This window comes from Peromyscus californicus, unplaced genomic scaffold, assembly GCF_007827085.1.
Source record: "Peromyscus californicus insignis strain IS unplaced genomic scaffold, ASM782708v3 Scaffold_16__1_contigs__length_79575227, whole genome shotgun sequence".
Classification (NCBI taxonomy): domain Eukaryota; kingdom Metazoa; phylum Chordata; class Mammalia; order Rodentia; family Cricetidae; genus Peromyscus; species Peromyscus californicus.
The window spans coordinates 13,194,095-13,218,895 of record NW_026294458.1 but is presented as its reverse complement, the minus strand read 5'-3'; the positions used below and the strand labels follow the sequence as shown (position 1 = coordinate 13,218,895).

General features: G+C 48.9%; 1 protein-coding gene and 1 long non-coding RNA gene across 3 annotated transcripts in view; one reads left to right on the top strand and one right to left on the bottom strand.

Moving 5' to 3' along the window:
• The first annotated feature begins 3,742 nt into the window (after window positions 1–3,742).
• Window positions 3,743–21,911, top strand: LOC128111900 (uncharacterized). Its single transcript, XR_008218780.1, has 3 exons — window positions 3,743–6,624; window positions 6,796–6,852; window positions 19,821–21,911. It is a non-coding gene; the product is annotated as an uncharacterized LOC128111900 (long non-coding RNA).
• Window positions 20,062–24,801, bottom strand: part of Hacd2 (3-hydroxyacyl-CoA dehydratase 2) — an 89,460-nt gene continuing 84,720 nt past the window's right edge. For both annotated transcript variants that reach the window (XM_052740433.1, XM_052740434.1), the window contains one exon: window positions 20,062–22,943. In XM_052740433.1, the coding sequence (XP_052596393.1) occupies window positions 22,861–22,943 (83 nt within the window). In that variant the 3' untranslated portion in view covers window positions 20,062–22,860. The remainder of the gene's footprint in view (window positions 22,944–24,801) is intronic.

The following is a 24,801-nucleotide window of genomic DNA, read 5'->3' as shown; positions in this document are numbered from 1 at the left end:
CTCCCAGTTGAGCTCTGAGGTGACCATGACCTTGTGAGACTCCCGCCCTCAAGCGAAACTGCTCTCAGATTTCCTGAGAGCGAGCTGTGGTGCTGAGCTAGCAGGAGACAGCTAACACACTTGTCCGTGCTCGCACAGCCTGCCTGGGATAAGGCTGGCATCGGCGCTCAGGTAGGCCTGACTTCAAAGTTCATGCTGCTGTTGTCCTTTGGTGCTGGACTCAAACTCAAGACCCCAGGGATGCTGAGCCACTCTGAAGCTCCACTGGCAGCCCTTCAAAGTCCATGGTTTAGTTCCTATACATACTGCTTCCCCTGACATGTAAAAGAAAGTCATCCCACCCCGAGTGAAGATAACACTAAGAGCAAAGTAGCCAGCTCTACCTCAGTTTCCTCACATGCAAAATCAGCTGATGCTGGTAATAACCAAATTCATAAGGTTGTTGGGACGATGAAACACATTTAGTTCCATGAAGGTCTTTGGAGATAATAAACATTCAGTAAGAATTAACTGTTAGCTGGACATAGTGGCAATGCCTGTAATCTCAGCCACTTGAACCTTTTGGGAGGCTGAGGCAGAAAGACCTTGAGTTCAAGGCCAGCCTAAGCTATTACACAGTGAAATGCTAGATAAATAAGGGGGGGGGAGAGAATTCATTATTGTTTTTGTTTTTAAAGATTTATCTTTATTTTGTGTCTATGAGTGTGTGCTTGCACACGTGTGTGTGTGTGTGTGTGTGTGTGTGTGTGTGTGTTCATACCACGTACATGCCTGATGCCCATAGATGCCAGAAGAAGGTGCCAAATCCTCCGGAACTGGTTTTAGACATTTTCGAGCTGTCATGTGGGAGCTGGGAACCAAACCCAGGTCCTCTGCAAGAGCAGCTAGTGCTCATAACCACCAAGCCGTCTCTCCAGCCCCAAGTTAATTGTTTCTAGTACTAGATGAAGTGATGTGCACAGACATTAAGTGAATTAAAATTGATTCAAGCCCGTGACAAACCAGTACGGTGATGATCACGGTACTGCCGTCACCATGGACAGGACCAGAGGAACTGGCAGGGTGTCCAGCTTGTACTAGAACCTTAATAAATGGCTGCACAGTGCCTGGTACACACAGCATCCATCCATCATACCTGGAACACTGCTCAACACACAAACATACATACATACATACTTGAAACACTCCACTCCTTAACACACACACACACACATACATACTTGGCACACTCCACACACACACACACACACACACACACACACACACACACACACACACACACACAAATGCTTTCAAGGAGGCAGGAGGAAAGAGAGTAGCCAGGAGATGCTGTCCCAGCACACTCTGCTGACCCCACTCCCTGGATCACTCCTCAACCCCCTGCTCTGGGGTCTGGGAGCCAGTTGGAGATTATGGGTGGGGAAGGCAGAGGAGTTAGGGTCCGTGGGAAATCCGAGGCGAGGCCCGGTCCTGGTGCCGGAGAATGTGGTCCTGCAGAGCTCACCCAGGCCCCTTACACTGGCCACTAGCAGGACCTTCAACCCTCCAAAGAGAGGATTATGTTAACAATCCCAGGAAGGGAATTTGTTCCATGGGCCTCCCAGATCCCTGGGGCAGGGAGGCTTAATGAGTCCCAGCACATAGGGCACTGCCGTTTCCCTTCCAGTTGGATCTTTCTTGCAATCGCACTGTTTGTGCTCCAACTGCACTCCAAAAGAAATAAACGAGTAAATAACACAAAAAAGATGGGCCTGGCTCCACGGCCCTCTGTGGGAATGTTTGGGGAAAATGTGATGACCATCTTAGTTCAAAGATTCGGAGATTTGCGGAACATGTTTGTACAAATCCCTCTGCCAACTTCTCCTTGAGTGTTTTTGGCTTGCGGAGTACCAAATATCATACAGAAAAAATAAGGACCTCACAGCCACCCATGAGACTGGAATACACGCATAAAAATACATCTCTGAATCAGACACAGTGGCGCCGTTTGAGGTCTCAGCTGTTCCAGAGGTTGAAGCAGGATTGTGTTCACGAGTTCAAGACTAGCCTGGTGACACAGTGAGCCCTCCATCTTTAAATCAACCAATCTGTAGAGTCTCTCCAGAACATACAGGTCATCATTTCCATTGAGATCCAACAGTGTTGCCAGTGAACTTCATGTCGGGAAAGATGTGGGCTGAGGTCCTTTTCTGGGGGGAGCCACATCCCTTGGCTGCCATCTTTTTATACACAAAGTGTTCCATTTGACCTGATCAGTTTTCAATTTGGGTTCCTGGGGTTACCCTGGTCGGTGGGAACACCCACCTCTTACATCAATCAGAGCTGCTCCCCTTTTGCCAGTGTGCCAGGCTTTTTCTTTTAGGCCACCAACCCACTCCCAAATCATGACACTGACTTATTAGTTATGAATGCTCAGCCTAGCTTAGGCTTGTTTCTGGCTCTTTTAACTTAAATTAGCCTGCTTCTCTTTATCAGTCTTTTGCTTCAGGGCTTGTTACCTTTCTTACTGTTTATCTTACTTTCCCTGCTTCTCAGACTGGCATCTGCCTGGCTTCTTGTCCCAGGCACGTCCTTGTTCTCTCCTTCTCTTATTCTTTCTTCTCTTCTTTTTTTCCTCTGGAGCCGAGATTGCTCGTCCTATTTATTCTCTCTGCCTGCCAGCCCCGCCTATCCCTCTCCTGCCTCGCTATTGGCCATTCAGCTTTTTATTAGACCAATCAGGTGCCTTAGGCAGGCAAGGTGAAACAAATGCAACACACCTTTACATAATTAAACAAATGCAGCATAAACGAAAGTAACACACCTTTACACGGTTAAAGTAATATTCTGCAGCAAAAACAAATGTAAAACGTCTTTGCATAGTTAAAATAATATTCCACAGCATGTTCAGGATCTTACTTTTTGGAAAAGGGATTTTGCTACTTAGAAAAAAGTAATGACCTGACTTCATGTCCAGTGCTCCCCACCACCATTTTTTAAATTTGTTTTCTAGTTTGTTGGTTTGTGTTTTGTTTTGTTTTTGTTTTTTTGAGACAGATTACCGTGTAGCCTCAGCTGGCCTGGTTTTTACTACTTAGCTCAAATGAACCTTCAACTCAAGACAACCTCAGCCTTGGAAATGCTAGGTCTACAGGTGCATGCCACCACACCCGGCTTTGAAATCCTCTTTACTGGATGACCTCTAAGGTCCTGTCTAGTACTGATACCGCTAGATCACGTTACTAACTCAGAGGAGAGTGAGGGTTAACACGGCATCTGAGCTGTAGCAACCAGGCTCGCAGACCTTCCCTGACCACAAAGAGCATAAGAGAACCACTGCGACCATTTAACTGGAAGGGAAGCTGTGGAGTTCTGCTCTGTGGGGACCTTTAAGAAGAGCAGAAGGGCTTGGAGGAGGGAGACACTGCCAGGGCAGGGCTTCTTCCGTGGCTGGAGGATTCCAGCGGCCTGTGAAATTCCTACAAGAGCTGAGCAATTCCTAAATGGGGAAAGGCCTGGCAAGTGACAAGGCAGGCCGTTCCTCAGTTTCTTCCTTCCCCTGGCATGCACTCCTCCCAGCCCTCCAACCCTTGCTGTTTACTGAATGCTCTTTCTATGGTGCATCAAACCCAGCTGGGAGGCAGGGGGACAAGGCAAGTCCCTGTACCGATGGGGGGCGGGAGGGGGGTACAAACCTCACAGGCACCTTCAATGGCATTGCATGAGCTCTAAAGATAAAATACAGATTCAGGGGGGCGGTCACTTGGAGTTAAACCCAGATGGCACAGGGCTGGGCTTCCAGGAGATGGAGGACTTGAGAAGATCCGGAAGAGAGAATTAGACAGAAGAGAGGAACGCACCAGTGACAGCAAGGCCGTAGGTGGTTAAGCTCAGGGTGTGGAAGACTGAGGACTCCCCTCAGGCCCAGCCCAGGGCCTCACCTGAAGCCTTCACTACAGCTCCATGAGGCCGGCCATCACGGGCAATGTGCCTCTGGCCAGGAATAGTTGATGCTTTGCCCTCTCACCCAGAGCCCCGGGGGAACACAGAGTGCACAAAGCCCTGATTGGCTCACCTGGCAGGATCGGCGAATGTCACCTGCGTCTCTTGCAGTGGACTGGTGCTCAGCACCCAGAGACTGTCTTCAAATGATGCTCAGGATGTCTGTCTCACGGCTGATGAGACAGACGGTCACAGACAGGCTGGCGCAGGACAGTGCAGATTTCAAACAGGAACTACCCTTTACCAGCTGCGAGTCTTCCCAAATCCCCTGCCACAGTGTCAGGCCCTCTCCACCCGAGCATAATTGCTCCTGCCTCAGGAGGGCTGGAATGAGGATGAGCAGGGAGTCGCCAAAGTGCCTGCTTGGGAGCTGTCAGGTGATACGCTATCACTGAAGGACCCAAGACTACAGCCTGGAGACAATTTTGGTGTGTAGAGAGCTGGTTGGGTCGTAGGGAGAAAGGGTCAAGGATTCCCGGTCTCCAAAGGGCTTCCTCCTTGGAGGGTCTGACCACTGTAGGGTAGCCTTCCCAAGGAAGGAGGCTAGCAATTGGTACATATTAGGAGCCCAAGCTTACGGTAAGTGGAGGAAATGCCCACCGAGTGATGTACCGGGTAAGGGTGTGCTGGGGACGAGGGCGTATTAGAAGCCTGAGGCTTGTTCTCGTCAGGATTCTAGCGCTGTGAGGAACATGTGACCAAAAGCAACTTGGGGAGGAAAGGGTTAATGTCATCTTACCGCTTCCAGCCCATTGCAAAGAGAAATCAGTCATGGCAGAAACGGAATCAGAGGCCAGAGAGGAACGCCACTCACCGGCCTGCTCAGCCTTTCTTCTACACCCGGAGACCACCTGCCCAGCGGTGACACCACCCACCGGGAGCTGGGCCCTCCCACATCAATCATGAGTCAAGAAAATGCCCCACAGATGGTCTACAGGCCAATCTGAGGAAGGCAATTTTCAACTGAGGTTCCCTCTTCCAAGACAGCTCTTGCTTGTGTCGAGTAGACAGAAACCAACTAGCACCAGATTGGACCTTCAGAAGCTCTCAGGGCCCCACAGGCTCTTCTTCCTGCTCTGTCAGCCTTCCAGCACGGCTACAGAGCCTGCCTGGCTTCGCTCGCTGCTGCGGCTTCTGCCTCCTCTCAGGTCCCTGTGGTGTTTGTCACTGTAGAAACCAAGGACAACAGAGGCAGGACAGGAGACGGCGAAGGTGAGGGTGGCCAACGGGTGGTTCATGAGCACACTGGATGCGGGAGGGAGGCTGGTGGGGGTGCGGGATACACCACCCTATTGGACTAAATTCAGACACGTGGCTGGGACTCCGAGAGCCTTCCAGCCAAGCCCCAGATGCAGAGCCGGGTGACTTCTGCCCCAGACCGAGAGAGGGAATGATCCTTTGGGAGACTTCGGGAAGTGTGTGCATAATCTGTTAAATGGCACTTAGCAGGGGCTCCGTGTGGTCCTGAAGTTGGTGAGACACTGAGTCCAGCCCAGCAGGTGCTGGGGACAACATGACCCTAACCAGCAGCAGAGGCAAGGGCCACTCTGGTCAGGGTTCCTCGTGGTCTTGGCAGCCTTCCAGGACGCTGGGGACTGGGGTGAGCGCTTACCTGGATATCATTAGGTGGGATTCAATCCCACACGACTACTGACACTTGCCTCTTGTGTCTTAGCTGTCCGTTGCCCCTGAGCAGCCCAGGATCTGTCCCTGTCCCCAAGGGGACATCCAGCTATTCTATCGGGTCTCCTTTGTCCTTCAGGGTGCCTCCTTCACTCAATGTATCAATTAGTATTTGTGCCCCTCCTCCAGGTAGCAGCCATTTACCCAGTGCCAGCGAGAGAGAGGCGATGGCCAGCTAAACCCAAGGGCTAACCAAAACATCCACTTAGGAGGACAAGAAAACTTTCTCCATGATCTCACAAACATGTCATGGCTCATAACCAAAATACCTTTGTAGGGCACAAAAACCATTTTGAGACTAGAGAGAGATGGCTAGGTAGCAAAGAGCGCATCTTTTTGCTTTTGCCAAACACTGGAGTTTGGCTGCCAGCACCCGCGCTGAATAGCTCACAGCTGCCTGTAACTCCAGTTCCAGTGAATCTGTCATCCTCTTCTGACATCCTCAGGCACTTGTATACACGTGGCACACACACACAGAGGCACACATGCATAAATAAAAACAAAATAAATATCTTAAAAAGCACCTTAAAAAAAGAATAACACAAATAAGTGTTGTGGAATATTATTTAACTATGTAAAGATGTGTTACACTTGCTTATGCTGCGGAATATTACTTTAACTGTGTAAAGGTGTGTTACTTTCGTGTATGCTGCATTTGTTTAATTATGTAAAGATGTGTTACATTTGTTGCACCTTGCCTGCCTAAGGCACCTGATTGGTCTAATAAAAAGCTGAACGGCCAATAGCGAGGCAGGAGAGGGATAGGAGGGGCTGGCAGGTAGAGAGAATAAATAGGAGGAGAAACATGGGCTCAAGAGGGGAACAAGAGAAGAAGGGAGGAGAGAATGAGAGAGAAAGAGGGGACATGCCCTCGGGCTGGCCAGACAGACAGGCAGACACGGAAGAAGCAGGAAAAGTAGAACATTCAGAAAGAAAAGGCAAAAAGCTCTGAGGCAAAAGGTAGATAAAGAGAAACGGGTTAATTTAAGTTAAAAGAGCTAGCCAGAAACGAGTGTAAGCTAGGCCGAGCATTCATAACTGATAGTCGATCTCTGTGTCATGATTTGGGAGCTGGTTGGTGACCCAAAAGAAAAAGCTTGCTACAAACAAGATTTTGTTGTTGATCTACAGGAGCCGGCAGGCTGGTAGAAGAACACGCCTCACTCCAGCTCACTGCAACAGTACCAGGTAACGATGGAAGGCTTCGGAAGGTTGTGGGAGCAGATGTGTGGGCAGTCCCTTTTGTGTGGGTGAGGACAGAGGGTGTTCTGAACCATTTTTGCTTCGTTGCGTGCTGAGAGGTGAGGGAATGATGAGAACTAACCTTTGCTGAGCACGTCCGTGGCAGGCCCTGAGAGCGGCGTGTGTGCCATTATGTAATCCTCACCGACATGGTGCGTCAGGTGCTCTGGAGCCCATTTTGTGGAAGGAAACATTGAGGAGAGAGAGTCTGTGCTGTGTCCCACCCGAGGAGATCCTACTAGTGCTAACTATCAGTACCTGTCCATTGGCTTCTGTGCCTTTCCTTGGCAGAGGTTCTACTTTCCAGGTTCCCGTGTTTGCATTTTCATTGTGGTTTCATTGACCTGTGGTCAACAGCAATCTACAAGTAATAAATAGAATATTTCAGAAATAAACAATTCATAGGTTTGGGAGTGTGTGTGTGTGTGTGTGTGTGTGTGTGTGTGTGTGTATAGAGCTGGTGTTGGCACTGAGGGATAGACCCGAGAGCCTTCCAAACGTTAGGTGAGCACTCTACCACTGAGATACAGCTGTTTTCACTTTTTATTTTGAGAAGGATGTCACCAAGCAGGCCAGGCAGTCTTTGAAATGTTGATCCTCCTGCCTCTGGCTTCTGAATAACTGGGATTGCAGCCTGGTGCTTCCAGGCCTGGCTACAATTCATACATTTTATATTGTACTTTATTCATGATAGCAAGTTGAAATCTTGCGCCCCCCTCCTCTGTCCTGCCCAGATGATGAATGCTCCCTTTGTGCAGCGTCTGGACCACCCTCTCATTACTTACCAGTAGGCATCTAACTTATCAGATAGACTTTCAGGAAACCACAATGGAATAGTCTTTATTTTATACTTAGCCATGGCCCCAGGGCCTAAGAGTGAGGCACTTTTACTAGAGTATGTTGCCATTGTTTTTCTTTTTCTATTAGTTACTTTTTGTTGAGCTCTTAAGTGTCTGATTTATAGATGGACTTTTATTACAGGTATGTATTTACAGGAAAATAGTACATATAAGCTCCTGGTGTTGGGTATCTACTGGGCAGGGGTCTTAAAATGTATCTTCCATAAATAAAGGGGGTGACTATTTGAAAATGTGGTAGTACCCTGACAGGCAACTTAAGGGACAAAGGCTTCATTTTGGTTCACAGTTCAAGGTCCAGTGGGGACATCAAGGCAGGAGGAGCTGGGAGCAGCTGGCCATATCACATCCACAATCAGGAAACAGAGGACAGTGTATGCATGCCAGTGCTCAGCTGGCTTTTCCCACTTCATACCGTCCAGATTGCCCTAACCTGGGAATGGTCTCCCATATATACAGGGCTTCTCCCATATATACAGTAGCCCTGGCTGTCCTGGAACTCGCTGTGCAGGCCAGACTCACAGAGACTCGCCTGCCTTTGTTGGGATTAAAGGCATGTACCGCCACTGCCAGGCTGGCCCCACCTATAATTAAGATGGGTCTTAATTCCCAGTCAATGAACACAACCAGGACACCTCCACAGGTAGGCCCGGTAGCCCATCTCCCAGGTGACTCTAGATTCTGTTGACAATGCTCAAGAGCTACCACAGAGGTCTACAAATATCACTAATGACTGAAGTGTTATGTTAGTTAGCATCTTAAAATATGCAGATCGTGGTGGGTCTCAGGAGACCCAGGGACTGGTACTCAGGTACAAGTACAAAAGTAGCTGCATCCGGAAGCCAAGTCCCTTCCTGTCGGGTAAGGTCGAACCAGGTGACCAAACAGAGAAGGGGCAGGGACTTGGGTGTTGTGTTTCTCAGAGGTCACAAAGGAAGGGAAAGTTCATCCTTGAAATTCTTGCGTTCTCTGTGTCATCCAGAGCTTCCCTTGAAGCCCAGAGAGGCCACTGGCCTCCTGTTTGGGCCTTGCTGTCAGTGGTGGCCATTGGTGACCAAATGGTTCACTGTAGCCAGAAATCATTCAGGATGTCACAGGTGGGGCTGGGAGCTCCCTTCGGGGTTTGTAGCCGTGTAACGGCAAGGCAGTTAGTGAACTCTCAAAGGGCACAGGTTCTGCCGTTCACGTGCCAGGTAACTTTGGGTGGGTTTTCGCCTTTCTGTGCCTCAGTGTCCTCATCTGTAGAATGGGAGTCTGACAGGACTGACTTTGGAGAGTGCTGGGAGAGCCAGGCAAATGAATATTCATGAGGAACATGAACAGTGCTCGGCATAGTAAGGGTTAAACAGTAGCATGATGCTCCTTGGGCCTCTCTGCGCATGAGGGCTGTATGTGGGGAGTCCCTCTGCCTTTGGAATGTGGGCCCACGGAAGAGGCTCCTCAGTCTTCCTTTGACCCATGAAACAAGCTTTAATGAGGTGACCAAGGCCTTCCCTGAGGAAGGAGAGCTCTTTTGTTTTCTAGGATAGGGTCTCATGTAGCCCAGGCTGGCTTTCACGCTCACTATACAGCTAAGGATGCCCTTGAACTTCCAATCCTTGTGCTTCTGCCATTACAGGTGTGAGCTGCCATGACAAGTTTATGCTGGGGATCGAACCCAGGGACTTGTACATGGTAGGCAGGCAATCTACCATCTGAGCTACATCCCCAGCCCTCACCCATCTCTTCTTTCTATTATTCTAGGGATCCTGTCATTTACCTAGCCCTTTTGTTCCTGGCCTTCTCATGTTGACAGTAAGGATAAAGTTTGAGGATGAGAAGGGGTCCCTTGGACCAGAGCCTTGCTTAATCCAGTCCACCTTGAGGGACCTGGTAGTCGTGTATTTTGTTGTTGTTTTTCAAGACAGGGTTTTTCTGTGTAGTTTTGGTGCCTGTCCTGGATCTCACTCTCTAGACCAGGCTGGCCTCGAACTAACAGAGATCCGCCTGGCTCTGCCTCATGAGTGCTGGGATTAAAGGCGTGCGCCACCACCGCCCGGCTGTAGTGTTGTTTTTTAAAATATGTATAGGTGCCATTTCTGCATGAATGTCTGTGCACCGTGTGTGACTTGGTACCTGAGGGTCAAGCAGAGGGTGTTGGATCCCCTGGAACTGGAGTTACAGGTAGTTGTGAGCAGCCATATTGGCGGTGGGAATGGAATCCTGATTCTCTGCAAGAGCAGCAGACACTCTTAACTGCCAGTCCATCTCTCCCCACCATGATGACAATGCCCTGAATCTCTGAAACTGTAAGCCAGCCCCCAGTGAAATGCTTTCGTAAGAGTTGCCTTGGTCATGGTGTCTCTTCACAGCAACGGAATGGTGACTAAGACACATGGTCACCTCTAGACTCCTCTGAGGGGCAGTCTGTGTACAGGAGCCGTTCCATGGAACCTGGGTAAGGACAGACAGGGCTTCCTTCAGGCCTGCATGGGAGACAGCAGACTCTGCTTAGCTCTTCCCTGAGGCAAGTGCAAGCATCCTTGGCTAAAAATGAGCTAGGCAATGTCAAGCCAACCCTCACAGATACCCTGCATTTTTTATTCCCATTTCATGTGTAACAGAGGCTGAAAGAAAGCGGTGAGAGCAGAAAGTGGAGAAGAAACCCAACCCAGGCCTGACTCCAAGGCAGCACACCACTCTAACCCCCGAAGAACCAGGCAGGGTTGGGGAGGTTGGTGCTGGGCTAAAATAGAATGGCACAAGCAATAATATAGGGCACAGAAGCGGGCGTGAGGAGCAGAGAGAGAGAACCTCAGAAGACTGAAGGACACAGAGAATGAGAACTAAAAGACATGAGGAAATAATCAGGCCCTCCTGCATGTCCCTATGCCTCTCATTACCTGCTGCCATAAAAGGCCCAGGATGTGTGGGCTGCCTGTCCCCAGAACCTTGTCAGCCACAAGGCACATATGAGCAATGAAGTCTGATGAGGTGGTCCCCTCTCTCAAAATGACAGGTGTCTACTTCCCCGGGGAGGCACTGTGGAGGGAAGGGGCCTGGAGTGACAGGAACGCCACATCTTTCTTCAAGAAAAGCAGGAAATTAATTTTTTAAAAATGTGATCTCTCATAATTTTAAAATGAAAAAAAATATTTTAGAGGAAAAAAAATAAAAGCTGCCGGTAGGCAGTAGGTACAGTTAAGCTTTGGTATATTTGTTCATATGAGGGTCTCGTGGCTAGTTGGGGAGTTGATGTAGGGTTCCTAAAGACCATAGGAGGGCACCGTGTGTGTGTGTGTGTGTGTGTGTGTGTGTGTGTGTGTGTGTGTGTGTGTGTGTGTGTGTGTTTAGAAAAATGAGGGCCATGAGGTTCTCAGACTTTCAGAGTGGAAACAGCCTTTGGAAAGCAATGCCTTGCCACCTTCAAACACAAAAGGACCGTTTTTTTTGCCACTGGCCAGGGATGCTTTTGACCAGGCAGAGGCATCTGCTTCCCTCATGGAGCCGAGGAGCAGAGGGAGGAGATGGGGATGAGCGAGGCAGGGAGAGGAGGGATGCTCGGAGGTGGTGGGAAGCAGCTCAGAAGTGAATCACATTTCCATGTGATGGGTGCAGTTCACACTTTGGAAGAGAGCAGGGGAGCGACCAGAACCTGACTTTTCTAAATATATCAGCCAAGCCAAACAGCTGCCTGGCTTGGAATGGAGACTTCTGACAAGAGGCTGAGCACCCCATGTCCTGCTTCTCCAATGGCGAGGAGGGTTTGGGGGGAGGGTGGGGGGAGGGGGAGGCTGAGACAGGCTCCGGAAGGAGCCTGGAGACTTCTCAGCCTGACTAAGTGCTGATTGGGCCTGGGGAGCACATCGTGGGTCCAGAGAAAGCTGCACAACCATTAAGTTTCTAGGAAGGTCTGAGAGGGTCACAGCAGGCACCCTCTTCCGTTCCAGGGCTGGTGAGCACAGAGGTGGTTGTCTCCCCTGATCTTCCAGATGTGAGTGGTATTCTAATCAGTCTCCAAGTACCATTCTGCTCCCCAGCAAGGGTAGGAATGGGCATTACCTGCCAGTGCCTTGGGCATTTCACCTCATAGACATGGATGCTACTGCTCCACAGGCACAGCCATAAGGCCCGAGAGGGCACACAACCTCTTCCCAGGGCCTGTTGTTCCTTCCACAACAGTGGTTCTCAACCTTCCTAATGCTGCCACCCTTTAATACAGTTCCTCATGTGTGGTGACCCCTCCCAACCATAAAATTATTTTTGTTGTTACTTCACAACTGTAATTTTGCAACTGTTATGAATCATAATGTAAATACCTGTGTTTCCTCATAGTCTTAGGCAACTCCTGTGAAAGGGTCGTTTGACCCCAAGGGGGTTGCGACCCACAGGTTGAGAACAGCTATTCTACAAGCTCCCGGAAGGAGTGCCCCCAGGCAGCTGTGGCTCTGCTGCCTTGGGTCAGAAGCTTGGGTGCCTGAGGAGCAGGAAATGTCCACTTGGCACACCCAGATGCGCTCGGCACCCCGTCCCACAGGCTGTGGGGAGCAGGGTGAAGAGCACAGCAGTTCAGGCACTAACCAGCCACACCCTTTTCCCTCCTTGGCACCATTTCCATTTCTATGGAAACAGAAGCTGGAGGTGACAGCAGGCTGAGGCACTTTCCAGCTCTGACGTCATAGCTCTCTTAGCTCAGAGGAGTGCTGGGGGCTTAGAGAGCCGTGACAACCTTCCATGAAGTGGATGGGACTCTTGTCTCCTTTGTCTATGAGGTGAAATGCACAAGTCACTGGCAGGTAATGCCCATCCATACTTTGCTGGGAGGCAGAGAGACGCTTAGAGCCTGACTAACTGCTCAGACACAGAAACATGCCAAAGAAATGTGGCTTCCATTGTGCCAAGAGATCTCCCTGTGGGCACGTGCCTCTGCACCCCTGGGCATTCCAGTTGGCTGGGCCCAGCCCTGGGGACGGGTGCTGCTTTTGGGGTGCTGCAGAGAAGTGACCCTAGGCCTCCGGGAATCCTCGGGGGGACTCCCAGCTGCTAGCAGCTTTGCTAGTGATGACTGCCTGAGGAACAAGCCAAATGGGAACAGGTTTGAGCTCAGCTTGAAGGCTGCCATGCAGGGCCCTGCAGCCCAGGATCCAGGAGGTGGCACCCTCGCAGGCCCTCCGCCTTCCAAGGAGCTCACTGTGTTTCTCTAGGACTCATGGAAGGGTGTCCCGAGGGTGAAGGGCAGCCAGTGCGAGTCTCAGCGGCCAGCTTTCATGAGCTTATTTTAACATTTGACTTTATTTTGTATGTGCACGTGAGTGATATGCAATGTATAGAGGCCAGAGGTCGACATCAGGAGTTTTCCTTCACCATCCTTCACTTCATTTTCCTTCCTTCCTTCCTTCCTTCCTTCCTTCCTTCTTTTAAGATAGGGTCTTTCATTGAACCTGGAGCCGTCTCCGATTTAGTTAGACTCACTGGCCAGTGAGCCCTAGTGAGTTTTGCCTCTGCCTCCCCAGTGCTGGGATTATAGGGGAGCGCCACTGTGCCCCGTTTTTTTGTTCTTTTTATAGATATTTCAATGGGTGCTGGGGACTGAGCTCAGGTTCCTATGCTTGTACAGCAAATACTTTACCAAATAGGCCACCTCTCCTGCCGCTTTTTAAAAATTGTTTGTGTGAGTGTATGTATGTATGTATGTATAAGCACCACATGTGTGCCTGGTGCTAGCAGAGGCCAGAAGAGGACATTGGGTCTCCTGAGATTGGAGTTACATGAGGTTGGAAGCTGTCATGTGGGTTCTGGGAACCAAACCCAAGTTCTCTGCAAGAGCAGCCCTTGCTCTGAACTGCTGAGCAGGCTCTCCAGCCTGCCAGCCTGCCTTCTTTATTTTTCTCTTTTCTTTTTTTTTTTTTTTTCCCCCTTGAGACAGGGTTTCTCTGTGTAGCTTTGGAGCCTGTCCTGGAACTCACTCTGTAGACCAGGCTGGCCTCGAGCTCTCAGAGATCCACCTGCTTCTGCCTCCCGAGTGTAGCACAAATCTTAAACAATCTTATCAATAAAAACAATTGCTCTGTTCTCTGACCCCAGGTAAGTTTATTAGGGTACACAATATATTGGGGAACACAATATCACCACATCCGAGTGCTGGGATTAAAGGTGTGCGCCACCACCGCCCGGCCCTTCTTTATTTTTCTAAGACATTTCACTATATGGCCTGGCCATTGAATTCCTGTGCTAAAATGATCTGGGACTACAGACCAAGTCACCACACTAGGCTTTGGGACCTCCGAGAGGCTACCCAGGAAGGGCTTATCCCTTCACCCCAGGAACTGGGAGGGAAGCAGGACAGCAGAGGAAAACAATAGTGAGCTTTGGGGCTGAGTCTGGCTCCAACCGTGCTCCCCTCACTCCTCACCATAGTTCCCAACACACCGCCTCTCTGCTTTTCTTCCTAGAATCTAGACCCTGATTTCAGGCCAAACATTTTTATATCTCCTGCTAGCCTACCAAACTGCAGTGGCAGGCTGGACATCATGATTGCAACAGAGGCCTGAAATAGGTATGGTCACGTAATCTGGAAGCTAAACATCCTGCAGGAGGCATGCCAGAACACTCACCGGTCTCTGATATTCAAATTAACCCGCGCTTTTGTTTCATGTTGCATCCTGGCAACTCTGCCACTGGGGGGCACGTGTGTGTGGGGGGGTGCCCAGGAGAAATGCCACTGGTTTGGGACTGGGGTAGGTACTTCATGGAGACGAGGCCGTGCCCATGGCTGAGGATCGGAAGGAATTATCTAGGTGGGGAGGGAGTGAAGCTCTCCAAATAGAGGGACTGTGGGGTAACAAGGGCCAGGCGAGAACCAAGCACCTGATCATTGCTCAGGGGCTGGGGACAGGAGTGGGCACCAGCCAAGGAGGTTCCTGGTTGTGTTCAGGGGGTCTGGACTTCACCTCATCAGCAAGTTACAGGGGTGTATCTGCATTTTAAAGAAGCCCTGTGGAACACGATGTGTGTTGGGCGGGGAGGGGGGAGCAGGGTGGCAGCCGTGAGGCCTCCACTGTCTTCCTGCTGAGAACAGGTGGTTCAGTCAACATCTATGGAGGCTTAGACGGTGTGTGTGTGTGTGTGTGTGTGTGTGTGTGTGTGTGTGTGTGTGTGTGTGTGTGTGTGCGCGTGCGCGCGCGCAGAGAAGAGAAGCAGATAGATCCATCAGTGGGTCCCCAGGAGCTAAAACCAACAGGATTGAGCAAGTGAGTAAAGTGAGGATGGGCCAAGACACAGAAGAGAGAAGGCTCCAGGACCTGCCTTGTGTGGCTGGCTGGCTGAGGCCTTTCAGAGTTGGAAAGACTCTGAAGGGAAGAGGACTGTGGAGGGAAGACTTGTGGCAGGGGAGGGAAGGACAGAGGCGTTTCAGCATGGAAAGTTGGACTGGGTGGTTCTGGACTCCTGGTGGAGGTTACAGTCAGCAGCACACAGATGGAGCTCAACAGTCCCAGGAGATCTGCTCCTCCTCCAGCATCTGCTCCAGGAGTCTCCAGGACCCGGGTGGGCAGTGCCAGGGTGAGCTGCAGGCTGTGGACAGCCAGCACTGGAGCCTGAGCTTCCTCCCTTCCCTAGCACCAGATCTAACAAGGGAAGCCCTCCCTGGTTGTCACCAAGGCCTGATGGGAATGTGAACTCTCAATGCCTTACCTTTCATATTATATTGACTATATTATATTATTTATTATTGGGGGGGGGGTTGAGACAGGGTTTCTCTGTGTAGTTTTGGTGCCTGTCCTGGATCTCACTCTGTAGACCAGGCTGGCTTCGAACTCACAAAGATCCACCTGCCTCTACCTCCCGAGTGCTGGGATTAAAGGCATGTGCCACCACCACCCAGCTCTTATTATTTTAGAAGACTGCATGGTATTTTTCAATTTCAAATTGTTGGCAATTGATTCGATTTAAAAAAAAAAAAGAGAGAAGCCAGTGTTCTTCAAAAATTCTCTGTAAGAGGGCCAGTGAGAGGGCTTATCAGGTAAAGGCATTTGCTGCCACGGAGGACAACCCAAGTTCCATCCCCAGAATCCACATGGGGGAAGAAGAGAAATGAATGCCCCAGTCGACCTCTGACTTCCACAAGCATGCTGTGGATACAGACACACACACAGTAAAATTTCCCCATATGCCCCTGCAGGTACAACCACTCCGAAGAGCTAGCAAAACGTGAACCCTCAAGCTTCAGTGTTGCCAGCTCAGTGGGTCTAGGGGCAGCCCAGGGAGGGTTTTAACCAGTACCACGAGTTCTTGGGGGCACACCAAGTATATGAGAAAACAAGTTAGGAAGGAGACAATAAAATGCGGCCTAGAAAACCGGAAGTGCAGGCTAGAGAAACAAGATGAAACAATGCCGCAAGATGGCTGCTGCTGATGGGAGGGAGGAGGCTGCTGATGGGAGGGAGGATGCTGATGATGGAAGGGAGGATGCTGATGATGGAAGGGAGGATGCTGATGATGGAAGGGAGGATGCTGGCTCCCTGGAAGATTTCCTTTATCCTCCCACAACAGCACATCTTTACTTCTCCCCAAGGAAGAGGGCTGCTAATCTTAATGTTTCATCTTGAGATTATGAGGAGTTACATTTGCTACAGGGAGTGAGTGCAGCTGATGGGCCTTAAGAGGTCAGTGCCCTGGGATATGATCTCTGTGGACTCTTCCAGGCTTAGGTAGTGGGAGGAGTGGGGGTGCTCTCTCTAGCTATCCTTGGAAACTTCCCTGTCCTTCCCGGCCTAGCATGGTGGCACTGGCATGCTGTCTGTGTCTTTTCCTCACAGTGCTCTTGCTGGGATGAAGAATGGAATGGCATTTGAGGGGTGTTTAGGTCTCATGATTTCCTAAGTGCACTGGAGTGAAGGTGTCAGATCCCCTGGAAATGGTGCTACAGACAGTTGTGAGCTGCCATGTGGATGCTGGGAATTGAACCCAGGTCCTCTGGAAGAGCAGTCAGTGCTCTTAACCATTGAGCCACCTCTCCAGCCCCAAGGAAGGAATGTTTTGAGGCTCTTTTCTCAACCTAGAGAGATTCCACCCTGGAAAGATTAGCCACGACACTTATTTGTTTACTCTGCATGGATTCTCTGGGGGAATGCATGGAGAAATGAGAGTTCTGGGCTAGCACTAGGGCATTGCTGAGCCTCCTGGTCTACTCCTAAACTGTATCACAGTCCCAGAGTCTAAGACTGCTGGGTGCCCAGCCCCAAGATAAGGACTAAAGAGTGTGTCCTGGATACCATAACATGGAGGCCACTAGGGATCCTGAAAGGATCCCGTGTCAGTATCATGGCATGTCAGCACGTCAGGAGAGGGAGAGAGGAGCCCAGGAGGAGGAAAGCAGAGGAGGCCAGAGAGGTGTGCTAATGGCACCAAGGTGGGAAGAGCCAGAGGAAGTACTTGGAAGAGATTTGGATTCAATGTCCAGAGCACAGGGGAGGGATGAGCCTTGGGTAAAAGTGTGTTCCCAAAACAGGTTTAGGATTTTGGTAGCGAAAACTGAAGCAATTGCTGCTGATAGTCACTACCCCCACCTGTCTGGAGTTTTTTTTTTTTTTTTTTTGGGGGGGGCAGTGTCTTCTTCTATAGTTCAGGTTTTTTTCATCAAAGGAATCCATGGCTTCAGCCTCCTAAGTGCTGGGATTATAGGTGTGAGCAACATGTCCAACCTAGGTAGCTGTTTTGGTGAAATCAGGGATAATATCCCACGGATTTAAGGAGGATGGTTAAGCACATGCTGGGCAGGCAGGGAGCCCCAAGGGAATTGATCTTGGCTTGGGACACTAGTGAGAGTCACATGCCCTAGTGACACCTCTTACACTCACTGGAAAACAACACACTCATCCGGGCTGAGCACACTAGCGTCATTAACCTAAGCATCCAATTACTTACTTGATGGGAGTGGTCTATCTAAAACCTAGTCTGCCTAGAAATTGAGGCAGCAGGCTTCCCAAATCCCAGGCTGAACTCCACTCCCTCCATCCCCAAGAACAGGTAGATATCCCTTGGAAAGTGGCCACCAACAGTCAGAATTTTCAAGGTGTGTTCAGGGAACGGGGGACAAACAGGTTTGGAAAATCTGACACAGTACCCCCTCTGGGAGATTCAAAATACGTTCAGAGTGAAAGCTGAACAGGAGGATACTTTGTTTCTGTGTTTTGAACCACAGACACCCCTCCCCCCAACATATCCACCGACACTCCTGTCACCCAGAACTGTGGATGACAGACAGTCTGGTTGAAGTAGCCCCTGGTTATCTGCTTGGTCCTTTCAATGTGGTGGCCTTTTAAACAGCTCTCTGGAGGAAGAGGTTCAGTCTTTTAAAGAGAATAATTCATGGCATGGGCAGAGTATTTGGAATCTGTGAGAAAACCCACAGTTCAAGAGTCGAGTTAACTCAAGTCCACAGTGTACCCAGCAAGCTGCAGACAGCATTCTCGGGTCCAGACACTGCCTTATAAGGTGGTCTGACATTTTCTCATGGCCCAGACTGCCCTCCAAAAATATCCAGAGACAGAGCAAGAGTGGGAAAGGCCCTCCCGGGGCATTTCAGATAATCACATGCAGGCTCTGCTGCAGAGCGGTGCTAACACCTGCCTGCAGTCCCAGCTCCCAAAGCTCTGGGCTGTGCAAAACAGGAGGACCCTCAAGGCATGCACTCAGCTGCTTTTTCTCTGTACGCCTCCAGAATGTGCTCTAAACCTGTCTTTGCTTTATATGGACAATAGATGCGTGACTAATTTTCATCTGTGTGCCTTTCTGCCCTCCTTATCCTTGAGCTGAAGCTGTTTCTCCAATGCTTCCAATGCTCCTGAAGCCCAGATAGCCTGTGAGGTGCTGCCCCCCAGCGGGAAGGGCTGGCCACCACAACGCGGAGGCGGAAATGGCGTCCCAGACTTCAACCAAGGCTGCAGCTGCAGTGCATCTGGATTCCATCCACCATACAGATGTGAAAGTGATGCTGTGGAAAGGAGTTTATGCTCTAGAATTAGGGAACTCTCAGAAAACAAAGTGCTTCATGAACTGGACACTAGGTGCTTTAACAAAAAGCCTCTCACTGTTTTAGATTTGTTACCCAATGGGAGTCACGGGGCAAATTTGCCTTTTGTGAGAAAGATCATATTTGGTATGGAGATTGGCTCTTGTAACACCATGGGTATCACTCTAAATGGAAAAAACAAGTAGTCCCTCACATTTTTCAAAGTATTGGTTAAAAAAACAAAAGAACTTCATGGCTCTCCCTCGATCTGGCTCTTAGATGCAAGAAGGGGGATGGATGTTAATAGGTATGGCTATTTTTGGTTATAGTTACTTACAACAGTTTCTTCACCACCAAATGGTTTGACAATGAGCCAGGCTATTTGTAAGGCTGGGATTAACAAAAATAACAATACAATGACTTGCAATGCCAGTTTTCACTCTTGTTAAAGGAACAGAACCCAGCAGCATTTTCAGAACGCTGTGTGTAACAGGAGGCTTCCTAATTACACCAGGCAATTCTTCCAGGCTAAGGCTTGTGTCAACACAGCACACGAAATTGCCACAAAGTAGACAATGCCAACCAGAAAGACCCAGTTCTCACCACCCCCCTAAGACTGGAAGGGACTGACTTTCCCACCTGCATCTGACTTTTCCTAAGTGAGAAACAAGGGACCCTGCACAGAGGGGCCCCTAGACTCAGTGCTGGGAACAGTGAGCAGACGCTTCCCTCCGGGATACCACCACAGTCTTGATGAGCCTGTGTGTGAAGACCTTTCTAGGGAAAGAAACTGAAGCTCCAGAGCGGGCGAGCATCCTAACCAAGGTCGTGGAAAACTCCCAGGAATGCTCTGGAGTTGGAGTCATTTTCAGGGTGAGGTACTTGAAGTTCACCACATCTAGTTCTCAATGGGAGATGGAGACTGCTGGCGAACAGTTCTCTGCTGAGTGGGGGCTCAGCTTAGTACTAGGAAGCCACTAAGAAAATGACCCTAAGAGCTCCCCCCAACAAACAACAACCTCATTCTAGGACAAAGGATCTTAACTTTTTGCTGATTAATGTTTTAGATTTCCTGGTTCCTTAGAAGGGGGGTTGCTCACACCCTTGTGGAGCCTGTTGGCAGTCTGCCTTGGTGAGCCTGAAGACTAACTGGCAGACAGAAACATCTTAATAAAGCATTTTTTTTCCTGTAAGTATAGAAGTGGTAATATCAGAAACAGATTTGAAAATCATCAAAGAAAAGGCTGGAGTCCATAATGGAATGGGAGTTTCCACATTCTTGCAACATGGCCCCAGATCAGACCCAGGCAGAGCACACACCAGTTTATTTTGAATGCAACACAGATCAGTGTTTTATGAATATAACTTACTACATTAATATCAGATAAAAACAGCTTTCAAATGCATGCATAGAAAGTTAAGCATAGTCTTTGAGCTCCTTATTTCTAAATATACAAAAAAATACATTTAAATTATATAATTTTAGTGAATCAAAGACTTATAAAATTACAATTTTGGTTTTCACAACATAGAAAAAATACAAAAATGACTATATATATGGTTGTATAATTTTTTTACCCAAATTTCAAAGGAGCAGTATGTACTGACTTTGATGCTTTATAATGGTTGATCTGAAACTCAGAACTGAATGTGATTTTCAGGTTGGACCACAGCAACATCAGGCTTTTATTAGAAGTGCGAAGCAGCGGCACCACTGATCCCTCATCTTCTCTTGGGCCTGGCACTGGCTGCTGCTCTTGTTCAGTTTCCTTTTGGAGGGGCTCTCCTGGCCGGGAGGACAGCGCTATACTCCATGACTAACTCCACGGGGCCTTTGATTACGGAGCAGGCATGTGCAACCAGTGGTGTCCACCTCAGCACGATGCACATTAACAACAGGAGTCTACAGCGAACTGCTGTGCACCTCAAAGAACCCTTCCCTTCAAGAGGGCCCCTGGGGAAGATCTGAGACAGTCAAGTGGGTGTGGGAAGATGACGCCTCTGACTCTAAGTCTGACGAAGTACCCACTGAGAAGTACCTTCTTCGTTCACACCTTATTAGACCAGACACTTGAAAGGCTGGATGTTCTCAATTTATAAAAACATGATTACCTCAAAGGAGAAGTTAATTCATGTTAGGGATGAAAAAGGACAAAAAACCTAAAACCCAGTTGCCAAGAGAGGTGACTTTGACTCATGCCTTGCGTCTTCAGTGCTCATGTCTAGAGGACACTGGATTGAGACCCTTTGTGAAGGAAACTGGCGACTGTTCTCAGCACCCAAGTTCAATGTGATGCAGTTCAGCCGATGCAGAGGCCCGAGGAGGCCCCTGTCCTTGGGCTGGAGATGCGCTTCTCCTCACACCACCTTCTACAGCCGTTTCAATGCAGCTCTAACATTAGTCAGACACTGTAACGAGGCTGACAAACCCAAGTTGATTCTGTGCTACACAAGTACAGTGTGGAAGAACAAAAAGCTGAAGAAAATCTTTTCCACATATTTGTCTATCAAACACCAGAACGGATTCTGATTTCAACACAGCCAAGTCAAGAGAGCTGCCTGGAGGCAGAATTCTAATGTTCCCTCTGACAATAACTTACTACACACCTGCCTGCATTAGCTTTTCAAGCTCCTATGAAAACACTCATTTGAAAATGTAGTTTTCATTATATTCTTCTGATTGTAACCATTATATTCTAAATGACAATGGCAGGACTTTTAAAGTCTTAAAGATAAAAAAGAAAACAAGGGAAGAGATGCTATTAATGTGCTGTTGAAGATCAGGAGCGCATCTGAACGTGGGCTTCACACTGTCATCAGAACCGTGTTTTCTATTTGTAAAAGGACAGTCTGCTGAGTGCACCGTGAGGGGCAGTGGGCAGGGCAGTAACCTGAGTTCTGCCTGTCTCCTGCAGACTTTTCCTAAAGGGACTTAGCTAGATGGGCAGGCAGTAAGTGCTGGGAAGACATCATATGATGATGTCCACAGTCACAAGCCACTGGCGGCTGCTCTGTGGGGACGATACTGCTTTTAGCTCCTCCTAGACATGTGTTGTCGCTGAACTTACAGCTTGGTGGGAATTAACACAGGGTCACAATCAGGAAAAGTATCTAAACAGAAGAGTAAGAATTAAAATAAAAGTAAGTATATAAATCTGTTTCTGAATGCTTTTCTGGACTATGGTGGTAAAGCCACACCTTCCAAGTGTCTCTAATTACAGCTTTCCTCCTCCTGTGTAATGAGATGGCCTTTGCCTCTGCCAACGAGAGCAGCTCTGGACTATACACATCTGTGCTCTGAGCTAGCTACAATGGAGGTGCTCGATGTTCACTAGGGACCGAGCCTCTCCTCTCACACCTCAGGCTGTTACAATCGGACAGAGGCTAAGCTCCAGGTAAGGGTCTCCACAGTATACACAGACTTACTAAATCCAAGCACGGTTCTTAGTGGCAGGCAGTAATGACTCAATTAAAAACAAATGAAGGCTTGTAGTGGTTTTCTGGTTACAGGCACTACCCAAAGCTTCACAGGCATATACATCTTGGAACTCATTCACTAGATACGAGGGGCTAGGTCCTAGCCAAACTTCAGAGCATTCCAGAGGACAAATTGCCGCTTCATAATGACAAAGTTTCCAGCATGCAGTCAAGCACTTTGAGAAGGAAATGGTAAACATACTGCAGACTGCAACAGAACTTGTACTGCAAGCTGGGCAGTCGGTTGGTGCAATGTCACTACTCAGACTGTAACTCTCAAGAACTTAGTGTTACAGGTCTTTATTTGTCAGGTACATGAAGGACACGGAGGAGATAAAATACCAACCCCTTCGAGCGCCATCAAGAGATACTGGGAACTTCTGGTTAGAGCATGCTCAAAGGACCAGCTGGGATGCTTTATGTAACGGCTTTTTGCATTTTTATCTTTATTTTTATTTTTTATAAAATCCCAGGCCCATGTGACACTGGGTTTTGGTTTTTATTTTGTTTTGTTTTTAATATTTTAAAAATAGTTCTTACTTATTTTCTATGAAATGTACTGGGAACTCAAAAAGTCTGCAGCATTTTTTGATCATTGAAAAGTTTGGTTTGGGGTAGTGGTGTGGAGAGCTAGTCAAACTTCTTGTGTTCTTCAGTGCGGGAAAGGACCTTTCTTCTCTGGTGGATCATGTGGAAGTAGAGCTGGGGGAACACTGGAAGAGACAAGAGAAGAACAGGCAGCGGGTTAGGGGCCTTCGGAGCTCTGTCCCCAAAGCAGGAGCCAGGTGGCGAGTGCTTTTTCATCCATGACCAATGGCAGTAATAAAACAGGCTTGGGGAGGGGACAACATGGAGTCTCCTGCTTCAGCTGCAGGGGAAAGAAAGCAGTGTGGGGCTGAATGGCAGACACCCCAACACTACCGTAAGAGTCAAGATGCTACAGGCCACCCAAGAGTTATTCTCATCTGTGCTGGAGACGGAAACAGTATCACAGGAGGCAAGTTTCTCCACTGAGCAATGGACCCAAAGCCTGGTTACGCTCCACTAATCTTCACATTTCTTCTAGCTAATTTCAGAACCACCAGAGAGACCTGTGATGGAGTCCTCCCTACTTCAGAGGAGGACTACAGTTCCAGACAGGATAAACAACATGCCTAGGGTCTCACAGAGAACCTGGGATCAGGTTCTGGGCCCCGACTGTTTGGGGGTGGGTCGACAGCTATCACCTCAGGGCATGTCCTGAGAAAGGCTGTCCTGTGATTGGCAGCATGAGGAGGAAGAGGAGGGCCACGAACTTTGACTTAAAACATAACAAAGCAGGGTTGCGGGTGTAGAAGAAGCCATTACAGAAGGGAAGCCAGTATCCTGGGAATCGGGTACTGGAAAGTCTTCAGTCCTTGGTACTGGTTCTTAGAAGGACCATCTCCCTAGAGCATACTTGGCAAGAGGGTTGGAGTTACTGGCATTTAGATATGAAACCAGGGATGCCAACACATCCCTAATTACCACCTGTTCACCACAAATCAAATGCCCAGTGGAGAAGTACCAACTGAGCAACCTGGCCTTCACAAGGCTACTGCAAACTGGGACTTCCAGTCACCATATAAACCCCATGTGAGGACCTCACCCTTCCCATCCCTTCTCAGTGGTCCCATCTCGGTTTCCCAGAGAGGAGCCTGTATTTGAGGGGAGGAGGCTTCTACTCTTGCCAACTCTCTTTGGGATAGTTTTTCTTTTCAAATGGATTCCACCCTGAAACTCACTATGTAAACCAGAGTATCCGCCCACTTCTGCCTCCCAAAGTGCTGGTTTCAAGTTGATCAACTTTTAAATGCCCCTCTTAAAGAACTTCAAGATGTCAGGAGGTATCCAGAGACGTGGCCAACAGGCCCAAGCTTGGTTGCTACTCCATTTGCTATTTCCAGGGAGGAAGTTACTCACAGGAAAGGCTCAGCTTATGCAAAGAATTCAACAGTGACAGAACTATTTTAGTACAAAAGCCAGAAAATTTGACAAGCTCTATAATCTAAAAACTGGAAGTAAGGATATAATTAAGCCATAGGGAGCGCTAATTGTAATCATTTAAAAATGCGGGGCCAGCCACATCGCTAGCTTTCCCTTAGGAAAGGGACTGAGCTGAGCATGTGGAGGCCCTTCCCTGGCTGCATTTGGGATTGCATTACTCACAGAGGGTGCCAATGGCCCGTGGCTACTTCAGAGGGTAGTACTTACTAGAGGCTATTCATTAGGCCCCTCACTGGCAGTAAAAGCAGAAGATGGTCATGGGTTCCTTCAGTCCCACAGGAAAGAGCTTGAGGCTATCAGCAGGGTCACACTACAGAAATGAGGACAGATGTGGCTTTTTCTAAATTCAGAATGAAAAAATACTATGTGTGTATTGCGTTTGTACATGTGCCATGGTACATGTATGGAGATCACAGGACAACTTGTAGGCATCATCCCTCTCATTCCACCATGTGGGTTCCAGACATGGCACTCAGGTTGCCAGGCCTGGCACTTTCCATTCTATTACAACCAGCAGAGGTCCCTCGTGCTCTAGGTAGAGAAGAA